The sequence below is a fragment of the Armigeres subalbatus genome, chromosome 2 (assembly GCF_024139115.2).
Source record: "Armigeres subalbatus isolate Guangzhou_Male chromosome 2, GZ_Asu_2, whole genome shotgun sequence".
Taxonomy (NCBI): domain Eukaryota; kingdom Metazoa; phylum Arthropoda; class Insecta; order Diptera; family Culicidae; genus Armigeres; species Armigeres subalbatus.
Window position 1 is genome coordinate 452,267,653 of NC_085140.1, and position 27,905 is coordinate 452,295,557.

The 27,905-nt window shown below is 40.2% G+C and overlaps 3 protein-coding genes across 4 annotated transcripts; 2 read left to right on the top strand and 1 right to left on the bottom strand.

Annotated features, from left to right (window-relative positions):
* The first annotated feature begins 1,755 nt into the window (after positions 1-1,755).
* On the top strand, positions 1,756-9,950 carry LOC134213758 (RNA-binding protein 39). The gene is made up of 5 exons (XM_062693077.1): positions 1,756-2,087; positions 7,287-7,363; positions 7,423-7,746; positions 8,004-8,553; positions 8,704-9,950. Exons 1-5 carry the CDS (start codon positions 1,953-1,955, stop codon positions 9,334-9,336), a joined length of 1,719 nt encoding a protein of 572 aa, XP_062549061.1. The 5' UTR covers positions 1,756-1,952; the 3' UTR covers positions 9,337-9,950.
* A 1,503-nt stretch (positions 9,951-11,453) lies between these two features.
* On the bottom strand, positions 11,454-14,413 carry LOC134213753 (zinc finger protein 420-like). Its single transcript, XM_062693073.1, has 2 exons — positions 13,483-14,413; positions 11,454-13,414 (listed from the first exon to the last, which is right to left on the bottom strand). The coding sequence occupies exons 1-2, from the start codon at positions 14,388-14,390 to the stop codon at positions 11,518-11,520; spliced, it is 2,805 nt and encodes a 934-aa protein (XP_062549057.1). The 5' UTR covers positions 14,391-14,413; the 3' UTR covers positions 11,454-11,517.
* Positions 14,414-20,632: 6,219 nt separating this feature from the next.
* On the top strand, positions 20,633-21,719 carry LOC134218218 (antigen 5 like allergen Cul n 1-like). Of its 2 annotated transcripts, none has more exons than XM_062697137.1 (3): positions 20,633-21,051; positions 21,132-21,339; positions 21,401-21,719. In XM_062697137.1, exons 1-3 carry the CDS (start codon positions 20,697-20,699, stop codon positions 21,633-21,635), a joined length of 798 nt encoding a protein of 265 aa, XP_062553121.1. In that variant the 5' UTR covers positions 20,633-20,696; the 3' UTR covers positions 21,636-21,719. The 2 variants fall into 2 exon arrangements, with proteins under 2 accessions (XP_062553121.1, XP_062553120.1); XM_062697136.1 differs by having other exon boundaries at positions 20,634-21,044; positions 21,101-21,339.
* The last annotated feature ends 6,186 nt before the right edge of the window (positions 21,720-27,905 follow it).

A 27,905-nucleotide genomic window follows, 5' to 3' on the forward strand; every position in this document is an offset into this window, starting at 1 on the left:
TTGTTCGAATAGATATAAACCTGTGAAAATGTAAATTATAAAAGAATGTCAGTTTTATTAGAAAAATACGTCGAGAAGAAAAGAAAAAAATACCTGCATCAGTTCTTATTATAACCCGTTGGTGAGATTGACCAATGGTATCCCCTGAACGATCTTCAATCAGTGACCAGCAAGCAGCAGTATTTTATTTATCATAAGCTTCATTTCTGTAAAGGAACAAGGATACATGTAACCAGGCGTCATCAGGTACTATGATGATAAAATTTTCATTTATTTTTGTTCGGGATGAACCACTGCGTTCATTATGTACATTGAACTTTTTAGTATAAGATTACGTTTACCGGTGGTGAGTATAAGCCGTTTGTCAGCGCAGTATCATTACTTGACACTTTACCGGTCGCTACTAAACGCGCTGCTAAAACAGTAGCGCAGCTGACAGGTGACCAAATTGACCAAATAACAGCGCTACTATTTGATGAACTATCAACGGCGAACGTCACCGATACGGAATGCAGCCACCGAAATGATAACCGAAAATACCGAAAATAGTGACCGATGCGAAAAAGAGTGATTAATCTAAAATGACAGTACAGTGAGAGTGATCAAAATACTCGCGCCCAGTAATGATGCTCTAACGCGCTTCAACACTTTAGATACTCACCACGGTACAGAAGCCATAGTGATCTACCGCTTTCCCAGCAGCAGAAACTGCAATGAAAAAACACTTTCTGCACCATACAGTTTCATTATTTTCATCTCTTCACTAATTATAAACAAAACTGTACACGGTCAAATGAATCCAGCCATTCTCCGAGTAAATTATAAGCAAAAGTTTTTGTTCCCTTTCATTTTTTTGAAATCAAATTTTTATTGCAAAACATTTCTAGACCTGCAACAAGACCTGCAATATGAAAATATATACTTGAGAACAACATTTTTATTTATTTAACAAACAAAGCTATTGTAATTTTATTGTTTTCAATTGTTATTTCATCAATATAATAAATCCATGAAATATTCCAAAATTATATTAATTCAATAACATTAGAAGGATTTCCAGATCATCCAAACCGAATACTTTTAAAAATTGTTTAGTTTTTGGATGAGCAATACTAAACATAAGCGAACAATAAAAATATAATAGAATATATCGAAAACATTTAAATATATTGTGATTTTAATGTACGTACAATAAAGATCTTTTACAACCGTGAACATTTTACAATAAGCATACACTAATAAAATTCCACACATTTTTAATGGCAAAAATCTAAAGAAATTTACAAATAAATTTTATGTGTGCGTTAATAGCCACTCGCTATAGGAGAATCCACATAAAGGTTATTAGTTAATAAGGGTTATGTGTGTTTCCACATATATGCTATGCGAATTCACATAGCCACTATGTGGGAAATGCTATAGTCAAAATTTATGTGTGCCACACATAATGGATATGATTGGAATTTTGTCAGTGTACAATAGTTTGTATTGTTTGCCACACAATCTATTGTATTTCAATGGGTTATGTCATACAAGTTACTGTAAATTTTTATCCGGGGGAGTATTAGTAAAATACTTAATTTTGAGTGATTTCACACTCGATTTTTTATAGTTTAGTTTCACAGTGTAGTAAAAATTACTACAAATTAATTTCAGTGTGCGTGAAATTTATTTTCCAGTGCACATACCTCCTCAGCACGCCCAGCGCCAAGTAACGCCTGCGCTCGACACGAGAACTTTGTGTGAAGAAGGGCAAAGCAAACGGAGGGAATTGAAACATTCCAGAAAATAGTCTCGCGAAAATCAAGCAAACAAAATTTCCACTGCGAAATTTTACGTTAAAAGTTACAAAAAAATACTCTCGACAGCTTTGAAAATACAACTAATTTGTGTGCGGGAACGAGCAGTGCTTTCGGAAGGTGAAGTTTTCCGCCGGCCAGCGCGGAAACGTTATGAAAAGTGAGTTTTTCGGCTCGATCAACCAGAGGAACTATCCACGCATTTCAGACAAGATGGCGGCCACGATGGCAGCAGGACCAGAAGATTTTGATGTTGAAGAGATGCTCGAAGCGCCATACAAAAAGGAGGTAAGTGATCAATTTGGGATATCGAAGGGAAAAAGGATATTTTTTTCCCGTTGGTGGGTAATTTCAGGTTTAAATTCGTGTATTTTTTGGGTTATAGCTTCAACGCAGGTGGATATTGTTCAAAAATAGTTTGTGTTGATGTAAGGGGTCGTACACTTATTACGTAAGCAATTTTTCTGGGTTTTTCGACCCCCCCTCCCCCCATGTAAGATTTTTTCCATACAAATGAATTTTTATTTATATGGACCGTAAGATATTGACCGACCCCCCCTCCCCCCATAAGTGCTTACGTAATATGTGTACGGCCCCTAAGGCACCCGTAATAGTACATACAAAGTTCTTCGAACATGTCAATAAAATAAACATCGACGAAAAATGAAAACATTTTCTTAAAACCTCTTAAAAGGAAAGCTGAAAACATAATAATATAAAATTTATACTATTGATATAGCTGAAAACTGTTCAAATTAGTCTAACCCGAGATTTTTTTTTTCAAATGATATTTTGATTCATTTTTTCTCATTCATAGATGTTTTTGTACAGCTGTGAAGAATGTACGTTACAGTCAAATCTCCATATCGAGATGTGTATTCTTGAAACTTCGAAGAGCTTTCCAGTAGCACAGAAAATATGTATAATTTGCTTCCTTGAGTCGATATCGAGTCATAAAACATCGACTCATGGAGGTTTTACCGTATATATAATTTTTATAATTTCAATTAAAAAAAGCAATTGAGCACAAGTTTCTCTACACACCACTGAAACTTCCACTAATGGTTATGAATGATTAACAAGAAAATCTGAACAGTGGAATGAATTTGAAAACATTCAAATGTTTGTACCAATAATCAAAGAAATCTGAATTTATTAAACAAGAACTTGTTATTTCGGGATTGCTTTGATTTGAGCGCAGCCTGTTTTTTTATTTAGCAAATTTTGGTCGATTCCGTAGAATGCAAGCGTTTTTCTATATAACCTATTGACTTATTCTGTCGGATACATACCGTACTTTTCTCAGGAAATGCTTGCTTTAGCAGGAATTTGTTTCCCAATGTTTATTGATAAAATCATGTACGCTTAAATCTTAATCAGTCTCAATTTATTAGTTTAACCGTTCGGCGTAAATAATCTGTCTATTAAAAAATTGATATGAAAAGACAATGAACTCAGCAATGGTTTAGCTGAGCACCTTTCTTTGATGGGATTTCCCATTCAATTTAAGAAACCAAAAAAAAAAAAAATCATTAGGAACCAAATTTACATTTGTCTTTTGTCTCACAATTCTAACGTGAAGCCACTATTTTCAAAATGCTAAGAATGCTTTTTAACAAGAAGCGTTTTTATTTGCATTCTGAAGTACGTCAACATTCAAAGATCAGCCAAATGGTCTTTTTATATGCGATGGATGCAACGCCGCTCTCCACATTCTCCAAGCTGCGAGTTTTAATTGCAATCGTAATAATTAAGAAAATGTCTCCTTATCTGTGCAGGTTTCGCTAGAAAAAGCAAAAAACAATAGGCACTATTTTGCACCCAACAGACGAAACATTCGTCAGCTTGTCTCAAGGCAAAGCAAAGGGTTCAGCGCTCTTCCATCTAGGTAATTAAGCCAATTCATATGCAATGTTATAGCAAGCAGCCTTTGAATACACGCTAAGTAATCACTATTTATGGCATCTTATATTTGAATATAGATCAATGAAGAAGAAATCCTCTTAAATCCAGTGGAAGCAACCATGCGTCGCGCGAGGCTTTAGCAATTATACGGCGTCAGAATGCAGACCAAATGACCAATGTAAATGATCAACGCACAAATGCTCATCGCAAATCTCATAAGCCGACCTCATAAAGAGACAAACATTACGAGAAGTGTGAACTGAAACGGTTACCTGGGTTTCGATTTGAACATGAGTAGATGTCAAGTTTCGTTCTAGATTACCTCAAGTTGGGCCCAGTTAGAGGCATCTGAGAACAACGCTCATCAGTCACGCTGACACGTGAAAATCAACGACTTTCTTTGCAGGTCCTTGCCAGATACTGTCGATGGGTTCGATCCAACTTTTGGTGTATTCCCACTTTGATTCCCCTTGCCTGTGCGAGCTTGCGTAAGGTGTTGATAACGATTGCTTTTTTGGGTCTCTTCTAGGTTCACCACTATTGTCATCATCGTCGTCGTTGGCTTCTTCTCTTCAGTATTGTATTGGGGTTTTCCTGCTAAATATACTCGTACTACTGTGTCTAAATTGATGTCAATGGAAATCGTTCAGTTCACATTTCTCACTCTCAAACTTCGAAGACAGTTGCTGGCCTACGGAAGTGATCGTGGTTCTATTGGGTATAGGGTCTGAATTTGATAAATTAACTCATATATTGGTGAAGGTTGGGGGAATGTGTTTTGACAAGCCGAGCTGACTTTCAACCGATAAAATTACTTGACTGCTAGGGTTACTGCTCCTGGACGTCATCTCATAGCTCCGATATTGGTCCTACGAAAAACAAAGCAATGAAAAGGTATTTGATTTGTTTATTATTTTTGTGATTTTTTTCGGCAGTGAGCATGCATGTTAGCAAAAAGAAGCGACGAAATTGGTGCCGTATTTCTTTGTTTCGCGATGAGATGAATATATAAAAAATGAGATTGAAAACGAAACAGTTCCCCTATTTGAGTATATTGTTGATAATATCTTAGCTTGAGCTATTCACATGAGCTATGCATTACTTCTTCATCAATAGGTTTAATAATAATAATTATTATTGAATAATGTTACTTTTGATAAAAATAAAAAAAAAAATCGTTGAACCTTTCTATCATCTTATTTTTTTGACTTGAGCAAATATCGACTCGAGCTTGAATTTTAGGATAACATGTGACAATTATGTTTAGAAGGGTAGTGTGATTCTCATGTCCAAGATTGTGCGGGTGTAAAAAAAAGGGATACATGTAATAAAGTAAATTTCCGTATAAATTTTGTCCTGTGATTATTGCGAAAAAGGCACTGTTTACACAGAACAGCCCTTTTTCTAAATCAGCTAAATACATTATTGAATATGATAAAAAGTACTATTTTGAGTTAATGCGAGTAGTAAACGTCATTTGTAAAAATTTCTAGCATTCATGAAAGACGATTAATTATTAAGAAAATTATTTTGAGCTTTTTAGTGGAATGCCTTCACTTGTCATAAGACGAGTTTGTACTATCCCCTTTAATTCCACTACTTGATTGTACCTTGAAAGATACGTATTTCGATCTCAACAGTAAGTGCCCAAACACAATGTGAACGGCAATGCGGCAGAACGGTAACGGCAAATTTCCAACACATGGAACTATATGGTGCAGCTCACAATGACGGCGCTGCGGCAAAAGTGGCATTGTACTAAATCTCAGAAATTTGGAACTTGGCGGAACAGCAAAGCGGTAAACGTCAAACGTCCCAATCAAGATCAACGAATGAGAATGCCTGAGGTACTTTTTAAGATGATTTGTAAACAAATATATTTTTGCCTAAAAATCTGCTCACGAATGTATATATTTTCGAAGAAACAGCAAGTCATGATGCCCTCCTTTTATTATACTAATAAAAGTGAAAATAATGACAATAATGTTACAAAAATAAACTGTTTGTGGCTATTTTGAACTGTCAGTATCGCCTTTGAACCGTTCACATTGTGGGTTGGTTAGCGGCAAAGCGGCAACGGCAGAACGGCAACGGCAGTTTTAGAACAATTCCGCTCTGCCGCAGTTCCGTTCTGCCGCATTGCCGTTCACATTGTGTTCGGGCACTAAGGCCGTCTTCAGTGTCTCGTACGAGTCGAGTCAAGTACGAGACACTGAAGAAGACCTTACTGTTGAGGTCGAAATACGTATCTGTCAAGGTACAATCAAGTGGTGGAATTAAAGGGGATAGTACAAACTCGTCTTATGTCAAGTGAGACTAATTATATTTATTTTAGAAACAAATGCCCAAGCTAGAGCTTATGCCATTTTCTTATTCTCTATTATACAGAAAACAATTAGTTTGTTAGGCAAGAGGATTATAAACTCCTTGAGGAATTGGTTTGAAAAGGTCCCAAAACAATATTATTTTGTGGCATAATTATGATATCGAGAATATATCGACTAACATGTCTAGAAGGACTCGGTCAACTGTTTCCGGGGTCTGATGTGTGCATAGATGTATAAACCGGCGAATATTTTATGTGTCCCCTATAAATAGTTCCACAGATCACTAAACCGTTGGTCAGCATTGTCCGCCCGTCCCCAACTCTTAACCAGTTTGTTGTAAAAAGCGTTTTCAAAGGCAACATTTTCCCCGTTACAGATCAATTGCTTTTGTGAGCGCTTTGTGAACCTAGGCTGCCGAGCTGAAAGCGTTTGCACTAGATATTGGTATCACGAATGCAGGCTGCAACAAGGTAGAGAAAAAATAAACCCAGACAATCATGAACAGTAAACGAAACTCTTTAAAACCTAGCAAAACAGAAAGCGTGCTATTAGTGACCAAAGCAAGATCCCATATCTCAAGCGTATTATTTTTGCAGAAAGCGCGTTCTCTCAGTGTGTGTGACACAGAAACATTCCACGTGTTGGGCGCGTGTTGGTTTACTGCGCCCCCAACCATGTTGAGTGTCGTTATGCGATGGTTCACTCGTTGATCGAGTTGCTTGAGGTCCCGTGGCTCCCTGAGTCACAAGGGCACTTCACACCGTCGACTGATGACAATGCCTTGACCGATCCAAACGGTAAGTTAAAACTAGGAAGTCGGAGCAACAACCAAAGTTGGAAGCATTCTATTCCTAGGTGATCATGGATATGAGAGCTTTCTACTAACGTACCGGTCAGGAAGAGCGAGCAAAAACGAGGATCTACTGCATCATCATTGTTGTATTTTCTTACTATAGGGAAATTTACCATCTAAGCAAAGTACTTGCCTAGCTACATATTTTTATTAATGCCTTTCGAATCTCTTTTTCTTTTTTCTATTCTTCTTTATTGTTTGTTTTCCTCGCACGATTCTTTGTTTCTCGAATCCATAACTTCCGTACGGATCAACTTGCAACGATCATCTGGACATCAATGGTGCGGCGATCCCGTTTCGACTTCAAACTGAATGTTCTCGTGATCGTTTGAAATTTTTAAATTTCATCTCAACGACAAAATTGCATTCCGATTCTCATATGTCTATTTATGTGCCCGTTAGGACGATGGATCGCCTTTGAATAACGGAGTGTCCAATGGACACAAGAAAGATCGAGATAATGCACCCAAATCATCCAGGTGAGTAAATCATATGCATTGGGTTTTTTTTAGGTATGTCATAATTTTTATACTTGCAGGCACCGTAGCCGCTCTCGCGAGCGCGACCGGGATGGAGAGAAGCGGCGCAAGGAACGATCGCGATCACGTGAGAAGCGGGACAAAGACAAAAAGGAGAAGGATCGCGAACGTCGCTCCAAATCCCGCCACCGAGAACGGTCTCGGGATAGAAAAGACAAGGATCGTCGTCGCGAACGTTCCAAGGATCGGGAGCGTTCACGGGATCGCGATCGCGAGCGTGATCGTGAACGCGAACGTGGTGGGCGTGATCGCTCGAAAGAGCGTTACCGTGCAGGACGTGACAGAGACTTTCGCCGTCGCAGTCGAAGCAGAGATAACAAAAGGTTTGTATTGATGTTTTTAAACTTTGGGGTCGTACACATATTACGTAAGCATTTTTTCTGGGTTTTTCGACCCCCCCTCCCCCGTGTAAGATTTTTTTCATACAAATGATTTTTTATTTATATGGTGCGTAAGAAAACGGCAGACCCCCCTCCCCCCATAAGTGCTTACGTAATATGTGTACGGCCCCTTTATATGTTTTTTAATCGCTTTGTATTGATATCATGTAATTGGTAATTTAAAATTTTAAATATTTTAGACGTCGTTCCCATTCACCGAGACCGTTCCGACGTGGACGTACTCCACCGAATGGTGTGCGCTATCGAGATGATTCACCCCGTGAGGAACTAAGCGTTGAAGATCGCGATGCGCGCACTGTTTTCTGTATGCAGCTCTCGCAGCGAATTCGGGCCCGTGACCTGGAGGAATTCTTTTCGAGCGTTGGCAAAGTCCGCGACGTAAGGCTTATCACGTGTAACAAAACAAAAAGATTCAAAGGGATTGCGTACATCGAATTCAAGGATCCGGAATCTGTTGCACTAGCATTGGGCCTGTCCGGGCAACGTTTACTCGGCATTCCTATTTCCGTTCAGCACACTCAGGCAGAAAAGAATCGAATGGCCACAACACCTCCCCAGCCGCCACCAAAGGTTACGTCGGGACCCATGCGGTTGTACGTTGGTTCACTGCATTTCAATATCACTGAGGATATGTTACGCGGAATTTTTGAGCCATTTGGAAAGATCGATAACATTCAGCTTATTATGGACTCCGATACAGGACGTTCCAAAGGTTACGGATTCATCACAGTAAGTATCTGCATGTGGAAGCTAGGTTGTGATATATCATAGCCCATTGCTTGGCATTCAAAATTATGAATTTTCTCCAAACAAATGCAATTTTGTATCTCTTGAATATCAGAAAAAGAAGTTTTCTATAGGATGTTTATTCTCTTACAGTTCCACAATGCGGATGATGCCAAAAAAGCACTTGAACAGCTGAACGGTTTCGAACTGGCCGGCCGTCCAATGAAGGTAGGTAACGTGACGGAACGGTTGGATGTGACGACTCACGCTTCCCTGGACACGGATGAAATGGATCGCAGTGGAATCGATTTGGGGGCAACGGGCCGGTTGCAGCTCATGTTCAAACTGGCCGAAGGTGCTGGTCTAGCGGTTCCTCGCGCTGCTGCTGATGCGTTACTGGCCACTGCTCCCCAGCCAGCGCCACAGCAGCCGGTGACTCCGTCTCCGCCAATCGCAACGCAATGTTTCCTACTGTCCAACATGTTCGATCCAGCGTCGGAAACCAACCCAACCTGGGATGTGGAAATACAGGACGATGTGATTGAGGAATGCAACAAACACGGTGGTGTGCTGCACGTCTATGTAGATAAGGAGAATTCGGATGGCAATGTGTACGTTAAGTGTCCGAGCATAGCGACGGCAGTCCTAGCGGTCAATGCACTGCACGGCCGATGGTTCGCTGGTCGGGTCATTACGGCAGCGTATGTTCCATTGGTCAACTACCACACATTGTTCCCCGACTCTGCAGCAGCCACCGCTATGCTTAAACTGAATCGAACAAACTAAGGTCATGCTTCTTACGTAGTGGGGCCATTTTCTTTGACTCGTCTGTTAGGTGTGATTGCGTGCAGGATTGCTTTAGATTCTCCACTTAGAATTTCAACCATCGTCAAATGTGATAACACGTCAAAATATAATAAAATCGGAACCGTTTAAATTAGGATACACACAACAAAGTCACATGCACACCGGTTCTAGATCCTGATTCGGCAATTTCGAATTTCTGTCAGAGCTAAAACATATGTGAGATTTTTCATAGGGAGCGAATGAGTGAGAGTGAGTCAATTATCAATCTATTCTCGATTTAAGTAAAAAGCCAATAGCAATCGTTGACCTAAGATTCAGTTTCCTCTCTGGAGTGGAAGTTCGACGTTCATATTATTTGCTTTTTAAGTTTAAGTGACCTTTCCCAAAAAAAGTAATATTAATAGGTAGTGTCACTGTATGAAAAACAGAGTGAGTGGAGTCCGTTCCGCAAATACGCGACGTTTGTAATGCAAAAAGGAGTAGGGATGCGATATTGAATTAAATACACTAATTTTAAAGAGTAACGATTCTAATACATTACTATCGTTGTGCAGAAATGTAGAAGAAAGCGTTCTAACATGTACAAATAATAATTAGTCTTTTTCCTTTTCTTAATATCCGAATGCTTAGTATTATCCAGTCGATACCCACATATTTTCCCTTTTCCCTCTTCATCAAGGTGTAATGAGAAGGCTATTATGTTCACTAAAATAATTTAATAGAAGGTCCGGAGGCTGAGATCAATCAATTGAGCTTGTCGAATTGAGGTAATGTTTCTGTGGGTGTATGAATGTACTCGCTCGTTCCTATTCAGATTACGAGTTTAATGACAACATTGTTTCATTTTATTAAAGCATACATTTTGCAAAAAAGTTGAAATGTTTTCCAAATGATTGAAAATTATAAGTTTCGCCTCCCACAAAATAAGCTTCACTACCATAGTACATAATTTCTCAATTAGTGATCATCCCATAGCGTAATTCTGTTGTTGGCTCTGGCATTTATTTATGATAAGTTTTCGTGATTTTCACTATGTTTCAAACAGTTGTAAAAAATATTTACCTAATGGGAAAAATTGAACACCCTATGTGGGTAGACCTGACACCAAAAAGTTTAAAACATAGCCTCAAACTCATCGAACCAGAATACGGACGCTTTCATATCGTGCCCTGTTCATGTTATCGTGGTTTCGGATTCTAAGTCGCTATACAAACGCCAGCAAATTAACAAAAATCCCCTAGAAGTTTGGTGTATATCAACGTTTGTCTCGGGGGTGCCATTGCCCCGGGCCCCCACAAATTTTATGTACCAAAACTAACCTTTTTTGTACATTTTGGGGCCGTCGGCCCCGGGGCCCTCTTCCGGATAAATCCGGGCCTGCTTGTATCTAATGAAACTTACTTACACGTCATATGCATAACAAAAATAAATGTGGTGAAACTTAAATGAAAACGTATGGAAATTACATGAGTGGGGTACTCAGTAAGAAATGTATGTTTGGCATCAATCGCTACAGAAGAATAGAGCTTGCTGACGTTTGATCATCTTTCTCTTGTACGCGCACAGAATGGATAGGATTTGTTTTCATCGGGAAACGATTCGGAAGCATTTCCCGATGAAAACAAATCTCATCCCGTCCGTGCGCGTGGAAGAGAAAGACGACTAACGTCAGCAAGCCTTATTGTGCGGAAATATCATCAGAGCGATTCACGAAACAAAATGTTCGTGTATGAAATAAATATATCAGTACACTGAATTCTGTTTTTACATTTTCTCAATTTTGCACCTATCCTAAATGTTTAACGCATATTAATTACCATGTGATTTTTCTTTGAATTACTTAGGATTTTTGGAAACATGTTGCAAAAATTTTGGTGGCAAATTAAAGCCACACTTTTGATCGACACGAGCGAAAAAAATCGTGTAAAAACAGAATCTTGTGTACTCTATTTTTGGTCCCGTTGTCCCCATCTGGTGGTTGTTAAAATTGCAATTCACTTGAATTCAATTACGTTTTTTAGTCATTTGAGGATGGTGAGTATCGTCACTAACAAATCATTTAACTTCTACAAACAAAACTGAATGGAAAATAAATGTTCTGAATCAGGCGTAAATAAGCAAAAAAAAATGTATTTTCATTTCTCACTAGATTGTATAGCATCACACTTCCGTACCCATCATAGCGATGTCATCTTCGGCGTGCTTCTGTAAATGTACCGACAGTTCTCGATTCCTGATATAGGCCGCCGGACAGTGCGGGCACTGGTAGGGCCTTTCGCCTGTATGCGTCGACATCTCGTGTCTCTTCCGGTCTGTATAGTGCGAGAACGAGCGGTCACAGAATCGACACGTGTACGGCTTGGCCCCGGTATGCACACGAAGGTGCGCATTCAACTGCTCTTGGGTGGGCAACCTCTTTGGACAGTGCTGGCATACAAAGGGTTTATCGTTAGCGTGGACCGTTCGACGGTGCCGCTTGAGGACACCTTTGTTACGGAAGGATGCCCCACAGGCATCGCAGATTTCGCTTCGCAACTCGGAGTGAGTTTCCTGATGAGCTTTGAGCCGTTGTGGCGTTCGGAATATTTTATCGCACTTTTCACATGGGTATTCGTGGGTCTTTCCAAGGTGAACCTCATCTTCGTGCTCTCGGTATTTGTTCCAGCGAGTAAAAACCTGAGCGCAGAATCGGCAGGTGTACTGTTTGGTAAAGCGGGTGAAACGATGCCATACTAGGCAGGTTGTGTTTTCGAATGATTTCAGACATCCAGGACAGACGTTCTGGTGGTTGGTTCGTTCGGCTTCGTTTTCACGTCTTTTTCCAGTATGATGATCGACGCAATGGTCCAACAGCATTTCTTCACTTGCGAATTCTTGACCACATTTCGCCAAACAGCAATAATATTTATGCTGTTGGGGTGGATCGGGTTTAGTAAAATTACCATTGTTTTCATCTTTCTGATCGTGCTGGACTTCGCTTTCTGTTGGCTGTTTGGACGGCGCAGTTGGATGGTTGGGAGCTTGTTGCAGATGCTTTTCTAAGCGATTGCGCTTCGAAAACAACATGTTGCAAGTTTTGCAACGAAATAACGTATCAACAGCCCGCTTGGCATTTTTGTGCATGAACAAACCACGACTCCATTCAAAGCGAGCGAAACATACATCGCATTGATACTCTCCTACCGATTCGGAGTTCTCCATCAGATGAGTTGTCTGTCCGTGCGACTGTACTTCATTCACCGTCTCGAAAAATTCTCCGCAACCGCAACATCGTTCACCGCAAACTGTCAGGACATCGTGGTTCTGCTGATGATCAATGTGATCTATGAATCTTGCATCGGGCATTTTGAGATAACGGTGTTTTGTTATGGAACGATTGTTTGATCTCGAAAAATTTCTGCTCTTTGTTGATTGTTGAAATTCTCTTGCAATAGCCTCTACTACATTTGCCTCTTTTAATTCAACCATTGGCTTATGTTCTTGTTCTAATTCGAGGATTGTTTGGCTATGATTTTCGTTATGTTCTTGATGAAATTTCAAGGAATCTGTACCAGCAAACGACTCATTACAAATTGTACAAAGAAATAATAATTTGCAGGTACTGCAATTGATGTGTTTAGAAAGTTCTTTCTGATTTTCAAAACATTGACGGCATATCGGACAAACACATAAATGTTCTGCTAGGATGTCCTCCCTGTTTCCGTGAGCTTCTTGTCCATGGGCGAATAGTTGACTACGGGTATCACAGGTGAATTCGCATCCACAGCACCTCTCTCCGCTGAGCTTCATTAGCTCAAATGTAGCAAAGCTTAATCGACGGATGATTCGTTTTTCATCAATCTGAATGAATGGGACACCATACGGACTTTTTGCATACTCTGAAATTTGTTGAAATCGTTTTGAATTGTTCGTTTTCCTGTCAGGTCGTTTTGGTTCTCCGATTGGATTGGAAGATTGTTCTTCCATCATGTAGTCCCAATTATTATCTTCATTGATAAATTCTTCATCTAAGTCTTCATCGCTGGTCGACGAGTCTTCGTCCTCGTTGATGGGTTCACTGCAAGGAACGAATAAAGCTTAATTAGGTATTTGTCTTTGGTTTAAGATCGTAAAAATGTAGCTTACCAAGCTCTATTACAGTTGTTGTACTGCTGTAAATGTGCATCGAACTGCCGAGAGCTGTTGAAGTAACGTTCACAAGTTTTGCAAACATATATTGATTTTGACCGGGATCCATCAATGTGGCGGGTCAGAGTGTTCTCGTTCGTGAATTTTATGAAACAAATTGGACAATAGTTACCACTTCCGATAATTTCAATCGCATGCTCGCTGTTTGAATGTTGTAGCAATTGCTTTCGATTAAGGCCTACAAAACTGCACCCGCAGCATCGATCTCCTTGCACTTCTACGATCAGATAGTTTTTGTTGTCCACCTTTTGCAGAATGACCTCCGGGTTGGGCATAACAAATTTGGTCTTATAATAAATTGACTCAATGTTGGATTTTTTTGATATGCTTTCCAGGGGAGAAGCATCGCGTCGCTTGGACTTTTTAGTTTCAACATTTTCAGTCTTAATCTTAGAACCAGAATCTTCCGATTCAGCGTAGTTCATACTCTTGACGGTAGCATTGTCAGCTAGATATTCTTCCTCTAAAAACTCATATTCGAATTCCTCTTCGTTGTCCTCAAGCAAATGTTCCAATTTAATCTCTGTTACTACAATCGAATCCTCCGGCGGATCATCGTCCGATGCATGCTGAAGCATTTCCACCACATGAGTGGCTTGTTCTGCCATTTGAATAGCCCGGCGAATGCCATATCCAATCGAGATCTTTAGCACACAATCGTTGCAGACCACTTTTGAACGGAATTTATCTTCGGCGATTTTCACATCCCCCAGTGCTTCCATCATTGAAGCTATATCGCATCCACTGGTTTCATCTTGGCTGAAAATCGATTTAAATTCTGTCGAAATCTTTCCACTACAAGAACAGATTCTACACGAATCATTTTTAATTATGCACTTCTCCATCTACGAGGCAAATTTACGACGTGCACGTCATGAAAGCGAACGAATTTTTTATTTATGATTTTTTTTTGTATTTTTTGATGTTTTTGTTATGACAACAAGCCCCAATGAAAAACAAAATGATGCGTCCGTTCGTAGCACGGTAACTAGAATAGGCCTTTTCTCGGGACGTTCAAAATCAGTTGGCAGGCCTTTTCATGTGACTGATGATTCCGGATAAAAATGTACTATTGGTTCAAAAGTGTAAACTAGCAACCCTATAACCAGAGACCGGCGGAGTGAAAAACTGTCGAAATGGCAACGTATGAAAATGCATGAAATACTGAAAATAATACCGGCATCACTTGAACTTTTTGCTTGCTTCTTATGGATGCAAAAAGTAAACAAGTCGAATTGGAACCGCTTTTGACGGTTCGATTGGAAACAAGATGGCCGATCTTCGCCGATCTCTTTTTGTAGTATTTCTAATTTTTACCAACGATTTTTTTGTGTGTGTCAATACACCCAAAAAAGTTTGATTTTCCGTGTATAATATTTGTGTGTGAGTGCAAAAGATATTTTAGTTACTAGATAAATATTGTCGCTGTCGTCGCTGTCCGGAACATCTTTTGCTGGCGAGGATAGGGGAGCTAAATGTCAGAGAAGGAAAATCCATACGATTTGACAGGTATGTACCACACATGTTTCGGACAGCAGAACAAAGGGAACCGAAGCGACAATCTTTATCTAGTAACTAAAATATCTTTTGTGAGTGCCCAATCTGAAAACAAATAGACGTCAAATCATGGCGGGAATCGATTTAGTGCACATGCTTATATGTGACTCACGAGTAATGGGTTATAATTGGGTAAATTTCAGTAACAAAAATCGATCAACCCGAAATGAGAGTGAGTGTGAGAAAAAGAAGCGGGCAAATCACAATCTACACATAACTCTTCAAATTGGTGAAATCGGCAATATAGTTACGATACTTAACAACCCGTAAATTCTATTGCGAAAACTTCATTTACATTTGAGTAAATGGTTCATAACAATGCATTCTAATGTATTTCTATGGTTTCATTTACAATATAATCTATTGCTAATTTAATGTTATTAATAGTAGTGTTACAATAAATTTTATTGTTATTCTACTGTATTTTTTATTGGGGATGCCATTATGAGATAAGCGACGTTTAGCGCTCGCACACTAATGTGCACTTCGGCATGTGTAAATTCATGTTTGTTTTCCTTCTGCTCATAAACTCAAAATTGATTGGGTCACAATCACAATGATTGCAAAGGAGTCAAAAAATATATGGAAATTACCCAACCATTGCTGAGTTGCATCATCCAGGAGTGTTTGTTTTCCTTTTATCGCCACTCACACATTCGGACTATAGACACTATGGACTTAACCACGAGCGTCTTCTTTTTCCACGATTCTTCTTCTTTTCGCTCGAAAAATGACATCCACGCTCATTTTTTTCTAGTCAATAGTGAGTAGTTTTGTATTGCCGTCTCTTTTTTTCTTACAGAAATTTTACTCACTTTTTATTAAAAGTGAGTAAAATTTCTGTGGGAAAAAAAGAGACAGCAATAAAAAACTACTCACCGGTGAGTAAAATCAAAATGAGCGTGTCCGCTGCGGGCCGATCAGGCTACTGTCATGCTATTGTTTAGCCCATAGCCAAATCGTAGCCAGGATGTCCCGGGCACAAATTTTTTTTCATACTACTTTTCAATGATGACAGCGGTCTATGTCTATTAATGATGATGACACCGCGCTTGTCACAGGCTCGGGGCCGATGAACATTTGAGCACAGACAAACAGACGTAACAGCTTGAACATTTTTCTAAAAAATCCATCGCTCAACTCATCTACCACCATCTTCCGAGCACGTTACACGAAACGATGTTTCGTATGACATTGTCACCAGCGCCACTAGCGCCTCTAGTTGTGAATTGCGTAATCAATCAAATTCAAATTGATCGTTGAAGTCATGGTCGATGGTATTTTCTCTAGTGTTACGTCTGTTTGTCTGTGATTTTAGTGAATTCGGAGCTTTTAGTTCACCGGATGTTCACGTTGATGTTCATTATTTGTAAACTTTGCCCTCAGATGAGGTTTTCTTCTTACTGAAAATCGACGCGTGACGTCATCGTGGTTTAGTCCATATTAAATTGATAGCTTCGGATTTGAACGTTTTTTTTTTTCTCTCGGTTGTATACCCGAATAGAAAATACAATAGAATTACATTAAAATACAGTAGACGTTCGATAACTGCAAGTAATTTAACTGCAACTGCAATTCGATAGTTGCAACAGTTTTGCAGTTATCGAACCGCTAAACTTCAATCTGATGTCAAACTCAATGACAGCTTCATTGCGCTGCACATTTAGATGCACTTTTACTGCATCTTACGCCGATTGACAACCGTTTGACGTATAGAATGCAGTACAGTAATCGAACGGCATTCGTTAATTGAAAAGTAAACATTTTGCAGTTATCGAACGGCTACTGTATCATAAAATTACAATACATTTCCTTGATGAACATTCAATTCTATTGTTCTTCTATTGTACCAATTAAATTGCCTTATTGTTGTTCCAATAAAAGTACAATAAAATCTATTGACAGAAAAATGTTGACAATAGAATTACAATAAATTATATTGTAATGGAAAAAAAATTATTCGAGAAATAAACAATTTTTTTATTGTTACGGTAACCACAGAGAACAGACGTTGAAGCTGCACTCGCTATGTTGTGATAACTTTTTACTGTTCATTTTGAAATAACTTTGGAATGTCGCCGTTATCCCATGCGTTATCAGCGCTAGCATCAGCAAAAAATGCCACTGTGCGCTAGTGTCGTTTTGCATACAAGAGTACACCAGCGCCATCGGCGACATGAACGCTCAGCTAGGTAGGGAGGAAAATGTGTATACATCTGTCTTCGGACCGGATAGTCTGCATACCGTATCGAATGACAACGGCCAACGATGCATAAACTTTGCAGAGCCTCCCGCGGAATGGTAGTCCGAAGCACTTTCTCTCCCGCAAGAATATCCACATAGCCACATCGAATTCACCTAATCAAGAAACGGAAAACCAAATCGACCACGTTCTAATCGACGTTAAATTCTTCTCCGACATCACAAACGTCCGCAACCAGTGCGAATATTGAATCCGACTACTACCTCGTTGCAGTATGCTTGGGCTCAAAACTCTCGACGGTGTACAACACTCGTCGAAGTCGTTCGCCGCGGCTAAACATTGGGTGTCTACAAGACGGTAGCCTAGCCCAATACAGGAGAAGATTGGCAGGCTGAAAAACAACAAAACCCTTGCGGTTGACCAACTACCAGGAGAGCTGTTTAAATACGGTGGTGAGGCACTGGCTATAGCGTTGCACTGGGTAATTATCAAGGTTTGGGAGGATGAGGTTCTGTCGCAGAAGTGAATGGAAGGTGTCGTATGTCCCAGAGCGATAAGTTGGATTGTGTCAATTAACGCGCAATCACATTGCTGAACGCCGCCTACAAGGTACTCTCCCAAATTTTATGCCGCCAACTTACACTAATTGCAAGAGAGTTCGTGGGGCTTGGTACTGCCCCGGGATTTATGAGTGAATCACGGACCAGGTGTTCACCGTACGTCAGGTATTGCAGAAATGCCACGAAAACAACGTGCTCACACATCATCTACTTATCGACTTCAAAGCCGCATATGATACAATCGATCCGGACCAGCTATGGCAGCTAATGCACGTAAACGGATTTCCGGATAAACTGATACGGTTGATCAAGGCGACGATGGATCAGGTGATGTGCGTAGTTTGAGTTTCAGGGGCATTCTCGAGTCCCTTCGAAACGCGCAGAGGGTTGCGGTAAGATGATGGTCTTTCGTGCTTGCTATTCAACATCGCTTTGGAGGGAGTAATACGAAGGGCAGGGATCGACACGAGTGGTACGATTTTCACAAAGTCCGTTCAGCAACTTGGTTTCGCCGACGACAGATATTACAACACGTAACTTTGAGAAGATGGAAGAAACCTATATCAGACTGAAGCTAGGATATGATGTGCCAAGTAGTCAGCAAAAATCGTACCGATTTGCTGTCACAATCGTACCGATTTGCTGTCACAATCTTACCGGTTGCTGATTGGTTGAAAATGACAATCGATTACTTCGATTGGTAGCAGCGCGTTTTTCGTAGGATGTTGTTAGTTTGGCCGCGTTGCAGGTTTGTAAAGTTGATATTAAGCAAAATATTTAAATGTTTGAGTTCCAGTTTTTTGGTAAAAAATACATTTATATTGAACTGAAAACGCCATATCAATTATTCTCAACGGTTGTAAAGGTTTAAAACTGTTGATTTTAAGCTTTATGATTCACCTTTCTGTCATTTTTGATCTCAAAGTCATATTAACATTAGCAAAAACTTCTCTCTGTTAGTCTTTCGCTTCTCTTACATAAATAATGGATGGAACGGAAAGAAAAACATCAAGTTTTGATACATGATATTTGGAAGATTTTGTACCAAATTACCACCTCGTCAGAGCAACCGACTAAAAAACAACAAGGCAGTCTCAATTGAGTTGTCACATCCTATCCTAGGACTGAAGAGGGAAGCAACGCGGATCGGACTCGTCATCAAAATGTCGAGGACGAAGTAGGCTCTAGAAAGGACAATGTTAGCCATCCACCACGAGTTTGTATCGGTGGTGACGAAATCGAGGTGGTTGAAGAATTTGTGTATTTGGGCACATTGGTGACCTCCTATAACGATACCAGCAGCGAATTCAGTGACGTATCGTGGAAGGGTATTCCACAAGACGCTCTGATCGAATTGAGTTTACCGCCGTATCAAACTGACCATCTACAAAACACTTATTAGATCTGTAGTTCTCTACGGACACGAGAGCTGGACGATGCTCGTGGAGGACCAACGCGCACTTGGAGTTTTCGAATGAAAGTGCTGCGTACCATCTATTGTGGGGGTGTAGCTGGGCCCTCCTTAGCCGTGTGGTAATACGCGCGGCTACAAAGCAAGACCATGCTGAGGGTGGCTGGGTTCGATTCCCGGTGCCGGTCTAGGCAATTTTCAGATTGGAAATTGTCTCGACTTCCCTGGGCATAAAAGTATCATCGTGCTAGCCTCATGATATACGAATGCAAAAATGGTAACCTGGCTTAGAAACCTCGCGGTTAATAACTGTGGAAATGCTTAATGAACACTAAGCTGCGAGGTGGCTCTGTCCCCCAGTGTGGGAATGTAATGCCAAGAAGAAGAAGAAGAAGAAGCTGGCGGACGGTACATGGAGGAGGCGAATGAGTTGCATCAGCTATTGGTAGAACCATCCATCGTTCACACCACGAAAATCAGAAGACTGTGGTGGGCCAAGCACGTAGCCAGAATGTCGGACAGTAATCCGGTGAAAATGGTTCTCGACAGTGATCCGACGGGCACACGGAGGCGAGATACGCAGCTAGCAAGCTGGATCGATCAGGTGGAAGAAGATTTGCGGTCCCTCCACAGACTGCGTGGTTGACGACATGCAGCCATGGACCGAGCTGAATGGAGAAGACTTGTATACACTGCATAGGCTACTCCGGCCTTAGTCTGAGAAAATAAAATAAATATTGGGTGGTAAACAGAAGAACGGCATATGACGGTGGCGGAATAAATATTCTTAAACTAATACGGCAGGGCAGACTACGGTGGGCTAGACACGTTGTTCTTATGTTGTTAGAGCGCCAATTGAAGATAATATTCAATTGAGACCCGGCGGAGGTCGTAGGTTTTGTGAAAGGCCGCGTACACGATTTTGCAGATTTTGTAGTTGAAGAAGACATGAGGGCTGAACGTTCAGGGCGACAGGAAGCGATTGTCTCATGATCGAGTCCAGTAGAGAAGGATACTCCATTCGACGTCGAGCTTATCGAGGAGGAGCTGTGGCCCGTCAAGTAAGTAAGTAATAAAGCTCGTAATCTGAACGGGCTGTAGATGTGCATGTCACGTTTCAAGGTGGTTGTTCATAAATTCAATTGCACGATGTTTTAATACGCAATGCTTACCTACTTAATTTGTATGCAATCAGATATACATCATTTCACTAATCTCTGAACCGGCTATACATTATTTACATTTTGATAGACTTCGATGATTTTGTTTGCAAACGTACGGCCTTACATGCATGTTTATTGTAATTTAATAACATTCTTTTTCTCGATTAACTGATAAGGTTGTTGTATGTCTGTTTCAAGTAGCTTAATGATCAGTTTGGATTGTGGTTAGGCGAGTGTTGAGTTGTCGCTATAAAATAATGAGACTTTTCTCATTCAATATCATTTGTCATACAAAAAGAAAAGAGATTCTACCACATTTCATCACAGCAATAGTTATATCCCTGTTCTTCACAAGCATTCTCAGTCAATCTGCCAACTATTGTGATCGCAGTCTGTGTCCTTTTCGTGTATTACACATAGGTTGTCATGGCCTTACTGATCTTGCTTCGGCGTGTGGCGCCAGAGCTATCGAAGTCTTCATGGACATCTCGAAAAAGGCGTTAATTACGGATCATCATAATCGGCTCAGGAATCGAGTTGCCCTTGGCAACCAAAACTTTACCAAAACCTCATCATATCCACAGGCTGCTAGGATGACCACAATGGTTTTTAGTAAATGAGTTGCCAATTTGCCGAATTTAGCCAACTATACTCTTTTTAGGTATGGGATGACGAATTAGCTCACATTGCAGCATTCAACGCCAGGCGGTGTGTTAACGGACGAGATCGATGCCGCAACACAGAATCCATGAAAGCCGTTGGACAGAGCATTGCTTCTCAGAGGCACTGCATGGACATATCGGACGAGGAAGTAATCCTAAACTGGATTGATGCCTGGTTCAGGGAGTACACTGACTCTAACCTATCGCATATAGAAAGCTATCCAGCGAAGTGGGATGGGTACTGAAATCAGATAAAATAAAACAGATTTTGAGAAAACTCATCTAGAACCGATTTTCAGCCCGGCTATTGATCACTTTGCACAAATCGTATCGGACCGCTCCAGCAGGATTGGATGCGCGATGGTGAGTCGTATCGAGTTGCTTGGGATGAAGAAATTGTTCGTTTGCAACTACAGTGTGATGAATACTGCTGGTCAGCCAGTATATGCAATGGGTCCAACGGGGTCGAAGTGTAAAATGGGAATCAACGAAGACTATGCTGGACTGTGCAATCCATTGGAAATATACGTATAATAGCAAATTTTATTATACACAAACGGTCACTATCGTTCAAACCATCTCTTCTACGCGTTAAAAAATCAATTAAAATAAACGTTATCCCTATAAAACAGATCTTTTTTCTCAGCCGAATGTAACTCGAAGGAATCATATATAACCAAAACCGCTGTCTCATGGTTTGATGAACAATTTTAAAAATTTTCCGCTCTTTAGAATTACTTGGCAAAAATAGGAATCGGCGACGGCTCCTCGTAGACAATAGTAGAACAAGATAAATGATATTATCGGACCTTTCCGTCAGCGCATAATGATGGTATACAGTGGGTGGTAGTGCAGTATAAGGTTGGGTGGAAAAAATGTCACGACCAGAACGTAATAGATTAGACGAAATTGAAAACCTCTCGAGGCACTGTGTGCATTGGAAGCTGCTATTGTTGTCGTTTGACGTCCCAAGATCCAGACTAGAAAGGAATCGAATATTCGAGTGACGCGACTTTAACGACTTGTCTCAGAGACGTTCGCTCGCGTCGTCATTGTCCGGGATGCTTCATTTTAATGGACGCAAGGGATTTCCTTCTGATGGGATTGAATCCAAATGTTGTGGCACATTATTTCCAATGTGGAGTGGTGCTGATAGTTTCTAGAGCTCATATTGCTCCATACTAGATTTTATTTATTGTTTGCAAATCAGGCTATTCAGAGGTTTCGGAAAGATGGGATGAAATACTGACAGATAGATCATTAATCAAAAATGTAAAATTTGTCACATTCGGAGCCGTAGCATGGACTTGCATTGAAATGTTTTTTTGGCGCCTATTCCTACATGCTAGCTATAAATTTAATTCCCGGCGTGGTTTAAAACATTTTTGAGATTGAAAAGTAGTTCAGTAGCAAATATATGATTTTTGACTTTCTCGTATTTTGAATTTTGAATTAAAGCGTTTTCGGCGTCACGCCGGGAGCCATTTTGTGAAACGGCGTGGTAATATTTTATTCCAATTGATTGCCGGAAATTTTTTTAAGATGCTCGGGAGATCTTTACTAAAATCTTCGGAATTACCTCTGCTAATTCTTTGCAATTTCCTTCGGGAGTTTATCGAAATTTCCTAGGGAAATTCATCAGAAGTCCTCGGTAAAACTATTGGAATTTCCTCGAGAAATTTTTCGAAACATTCTCAGAAAATTCTTTCGCAAGTTCTTCAATAAAATGTTTTGCAATTCTTTCGAGAAGTTCTTCGAATTTTCTTCGACGAATTCTTATTATTTCTTTCGTTATTTCTTCGGCAAATTCTTCGTAATCCCCTATAGAAATATTTTAAACATTCTTCGCATTTTTCTCGGAAAATCTTGAACATTTCCTCGTAAACTTCTTTGGAATTTTCTCGAAATTTCTTCAGCAAATTCGAAATTTTATCTACACATTCTTTAGGAGTAACTTGAGAAAAAAATCGCACTCCCTCGGGAAATTCTTTCAAATTTCCTCTGGAATCCTTCGAATACTCTTCGGCAAACTCGTCATCATTCCCTCGCAAAATTCGTTTAGAACCTCAGAATTTCCTTGACAATTCCTTCAAAATTTGCTCAGCTTATTCTTCGAAATTTCTTTGACAAATTCTTTCTGGACAATTTTTTTTTGTGATTTCCTCGACTAATTCTTTGAAATTTTCTTGATAAATTTTTCAGAGTTTCCTCGGCAAATTTTTCGGAATTTCCTCTGAAAATTGCAAACCCAGCGTTGTAAAATTTTGCTACAAAAACGGGATTCACGTCTTTCACAGGGTCTCCGGAATCGATCCTGGTATTAATCTATATATTTATACAAATGTGTTTGCATTTCCTTCGAGGCAATATAACTCACGAATGTATAGATAGTAGAAGCATAAGTATAGTAAAAACCAAGTAGAACGCTGGTGACGCTGTAGTCATTTAAATTATTTTGCCAAATTGTTCTTCAACAAGCTTCACTTGGCTATAAGGCCGATACAAATTTTTGTTTGACTTTTTGTCCCAGTAGACAATTGTAAGTAAATGAGAGGGGGGGGGGATAAAAGCGCATAAATCTCTATACCCTCGCAGATGTGTGCCTGCTTGGTAATAATGAAGACTGACGGGATCGTAGCACGACAGTTTGTGATTTTGAAAAACTTCCGAAAAAGATTCCAACTGCGAACCGCATACATATGTTTGTCTTTGTCTTCAGATGCTGTGGGATGTTGTCGTGATCCATTGCATTGAGCCCTCTTTCATCGAGCCCTGCCATCAAGACATGTCGTTGCCTCCGAGTTGCGCTTACCGGCGCATTTTCGAATCCAACTGGTATAGATGCTTTGTCATCCAGGAAAAATACGATGGAGTCTTCAGTAAATTTTCCTATGAGTAGAGAGGATGTACAATATAGAAAAAAGTAATGTGCATTGAAGTACTTTCGGTAGTTTTGATCACTGTATCATGGGAGCTTTTGTCAATCAAATTTACTAAAACTTTTGGGCAATTTTTAGAAAATTTGAGAAAATCCCCCATGACGAAAAGATCTGGACTATCGAAAATAGTACAGGCTGCCCTGTTCTATTTTATCAATTCTTACCGGCCATATTTTTTTTAAATTCAAATTGTTTAGCGCCATAATGCTGATCTACGTGTGCTTCATGTAAGGTATGTTTTTGAAGTCTAAACTTGATGTCAAAACGTCCATAGTAGCGTTTCGATAGTCGTGTGTGATTGTTCCTCGGGACGAACTGAAGACGAAAATATTCGTAAGACGGTACAAAATTGGCGCTCGATGTAGGAAACATTTCTTCCATTATTGTTTCGCACTTGGACATCAAATCCCGCATCGAAACACATAACGGTGATATCCACGTTGTTTCACCATGACGCCTTTCTTCAGCGACAGAATAATCGTTGCTAGCCAGGACCTTTGACACTGCGGCCCAGAAGTTGGCAAATCGGTTCAACTTAGCTGCTTGTGCTTGTTGTTCAATATGCAATATCAATATCAAAAAAATTGAAACCCTTCGTTGCTGTCCCGAATGTGTTCCGGCGAGAGATCGTCGTCTTCTGAAATACAAATTAGAAACTAAAATTAAATCCGGAAAGTTACTTAAAATTGCATTTACGATCTCACCAACTTTTTCGGCAATCCACCTAGAAACGTTTCCGTATGTCTGTGACAGTCTTTCGGATTTGGCGGCAGGAACTCGTTCAAGAATGTTACGTTCGATTCGAGAAATAACCGCGGACTCTTCTTGAGTTGATTTCCATACAAACGAAGCTGTTATGTACTTATGTTTGGCACCTCTTTCAATTGGTGCAAAAAAGATCAGAATTTGCTCGGTGTTCAATTGGTCAATTGGCACGGAGTTCAATTGGTCTTCAAGTCAATTGTACAAGACTTGTACGGTTCCTATTCAGAGGAATTGACTTAAGAGAACTGTTATCGTTGATGGTGGACGCTGATGCAACCATATACTTATCATTGGCATTCTCAGAAGCTTTCAGTTTGTATCAAATCCGTTAACACTTGTTGCCACCCATCAGATTTCAGGAATGATTTGGTGCAAAGCTCATCTGCTTTCCAAAATCTCCAATCAAATCTTTTGTCTTCAGAAGTGGAACTGCCTTTTTCTTATGCGAACCATGGTACAGTACTCAAAAGGATTCTTGGTCGTCTGGATGAAAGTGTAGGTTTTCCGGAGGCGACACTTTTGCCGCTTCTAATAATTTAAACCACTGGCCGTCAATCCGCCATAGAACGGACAACGTAAACAACTTCATGTCTGATTCCTGAAAAACTTTGAAACCAGGACCTCGAGAGTGAAGTTAGTCAACGATCTTATTATGTAAGGCATCTCGACCGTCACTCTTCGTCTTTTTATCAGGAAACGTCGTCACAGATGCTCGTTGCATCAGCAACTCAAACGCATTTGTTTTTTTCGCCTTAACCAACGGAACTTCAGGTTTTAGAATGCACAAAACCTTGGTGCACGCACCAATCGCCGTAGCAGCATCTCTGATAGTCATTAAGGACGAGATCGTGAACAAATCCTGTCTGTCAAAAGATTTACTTCCAGCGTAAATTACTTCGATCGAATCTAATCTGCTTGTTGCCGTTCCAAAGGCTTGCTCAACCGCTTCGACGGCCACTAATATCACCGACTGGAACTGGAGCAAAGTTTTTCCCTCACGCTCGACTCTCACGGCAATGGGGGTTTTGGAATCCTGTTTTATAAAAAAAATTGAGTTCACGTATTTTTTTTTAATGTACACTACATATACCATGGTGTTGTTGACTCCTGCGGACATTTTCATAGTGGTAATCCGATAAAAATTCTATGATTCCACGAAAAAATACTATTTTTTGCTTTTCCACACAGCAAGCTTACGATTGTCAAACTTATCCGAATTGTATGGAACAATGAACATTGATACTAAGGTGAGGAAGTAGACCAACTGCAAGCGTATCAGTATATGAAAGAGAATGTAAACACAAATATTGGTTCTTAAGGAAGCTCGTTCGAATGTATGAGTGAAAGCTTTTTTACCATATGGGAATGTCACGCACACAACATATCCAGTTTTCCGCGAGCGGTAATGGCCGCCAGCTTGCCTGCGGGTTAGTCTCTGATTTGACGTTTCTGGAGGTCAACTGCACCCACCTTTCGAGCATTTTGATGGATTTCCTAACTTCAGTATGTATGCTCATTGCCCCTATCAAACACGAGCTTGCTGTTTGACGTTTTATCGTTACTGTGTTTACTTTAACCGAATATTTATGTCTCTATGGAGACGAACTTATTTGAACATTCACGCAAAAAAGCGGTTGTTCATCGCTTTCGGTCAACGGATTTTTTTTCACCCCCTGCAGATTTTGCTGTTTTAAGAAGGGGGGGGGGGGTGACAAAAAGTGAATAAAAAAAATTGTATTGGCCTAATTTATGCATCATGTTGTAGTGCATATTTGGTTTCAACACCAACATCGCACAGTGGGGAAAACGCGACCCAAAAAGGTACCTATTTATTGCGGCTACTTGCTGCGGTAGAGAAATACCCTTCCTTAAGGGAAAATCCACGACAAATCGATTGGTGCTATTTTCGTTCACCGGAAATTATGGGAACTGGCCGTTTTGCCCCATTTACCCCTAAAACACATATTTTTTCTATGGGAGCTATACTTAAAAACCGATTGCGGCTAACTACTCCTATGTTTACTAATGCTAATTTTGTAGAGAATACGTATGGTAAACATTCCGGCCCTGGGTCGTGACTGGAAGGGGCTGTTTTGCCTCATTTTCCTCTGAAAATGCAGTTTTCCTATGACAGCTACTTTTTAAAACCGATTGAGGCTAACTACCCGTATGTTTTCCGATGCTATTTTAGTAGAGAATAAGTTTGGTATGTATTCCGACCCCAAATCATGACTGCAAGTGGCTGTTTTAGGGGCCCTCCTTAGCCGTGCGGTAAGATGCGCGGCTACAAAGCAAGACCATGCTGAGGGTGGCTGGGTTCGATTCCCGGTGCCGGTCTAGGCAATTTTCGGATTGGAAATTGTCTCGACTTCCCTGGGCATAAAAGTATCATCGTGTTAGCCTCATGATATACGAATGCAAAAATGGTAACTTGGCTTAGAAACCTTGCAGTTAATAACTGTGGAAGTGATTAATGAACACTAAGCTGTGAGGCGGCTCTGTCCCAGTGTGGGGATGTAATGCCAATAAGAAGAAGAAGAAGAAGAAGTGGCTGTTTTGCCCCATTTACCCCTAAAAACATATTTTTTATATGGCAGCTATACTTAAAAACCGATTGCGACTAACTAATCCTATGTTTTCTAATGTTAATTTTGTAGAGAATACGTATGGTAAATATTCCGGCCCCGGGTCGTGACTGGAAGGGGCTGTTTTGCCCCATTTTCCTCTGAAAAATGCTTGTTTTCTATGACAGCTACTCTTTAAAAACGATTGCAGCTAACTACCCCTATGTTGTCTAATGCTATTTTAGTAGAGAATAATTGTGGTATGCATTCCGACCCCAAATCATGACTGCAAGTGGCTGTTTTGCCCCATTTACCCCTAATAAACTTATTTTTCCTATGGCAGCTATACTTAAAACCCGAACGCGGCTAACTACTCCTATGTTTTCTGATACTAATTTTGCTGAGAATTCATATGCCATACACACCGAATCTAAATCGGAACTGAAAGGGCCCGTTTTGCGCCATGTACCCCTGGAAAACGTATTTTTTCTATGGCAGCTATACTTAAAAACCGATTGCGGCTCACTACTTCTATG

What these genes read in the sequence shown, in the direction of transcription:
- LOC134213758 (XM_062693077.1), top strand. Translation starts at nt 1,953, where the DNA reads ATGAAAAGTGAGTTTTTCGGCTCGATCAACCAGAGGAACTATCCACGC. An exon ending in AAGCGCCATACAAAAAGGAG is followed by an intron (nt 2,088 to 7,286) that starts GTAAGTGATCAA and finishes TGTGCCCGTTAG; the next exon opens with GACGATGGATCGCCTTTGAA. An exon ending in AATGCACCCAAATCATCCAG is followed by an intron (nt 7,364 to 7,422) that starts GTGAGTAAATCA and finishes TTATACTTGCAG; the next exon opens with GCACCGTAGCCGCTCTCGCG.
- LOC134213753 (XM_062693073.1), bottom strand. Translation starts at nt 14,390, where the DNA reads ATGGAGAAGTGCATAATTAAAAATGATTCGTGTAGAATCTGTTCTTGT. An exon ending in AACAACTGTAATAGAGCTTG is followed by an intron (nt 13,415 to 13,482) that starts GTAAGCTACATT and finishes CGTTCCTTGCAG; the next exon opens with TGAACCCATCAACGAGGACG.
- LOC134218218 (XM_062697136.1), top strand. Translation starts at nt 20,697, where the DNA reads ATGAGACTTTTCTCATTCAATATCATTTGTCATACAAAAAGAAAAGAG. An exon ending in CTGCTAGGATGACCACAATG is followed by an intron (nt 21,045 to 21,100) that starts GTTTTTAGTAAA and finishes TACTCTTTTTAG; the next exon opens with GTATGGGATGACGAATTAGC. An exon ending in TATCCAGCGAAGTGGGATGG is followed by an intron (nt 21,340 to 21,400) that starts GTACTGAAATCA and finishes ACCGATTTTCAG; the next exon opens with CCCGGCTATTGATCACTTTG.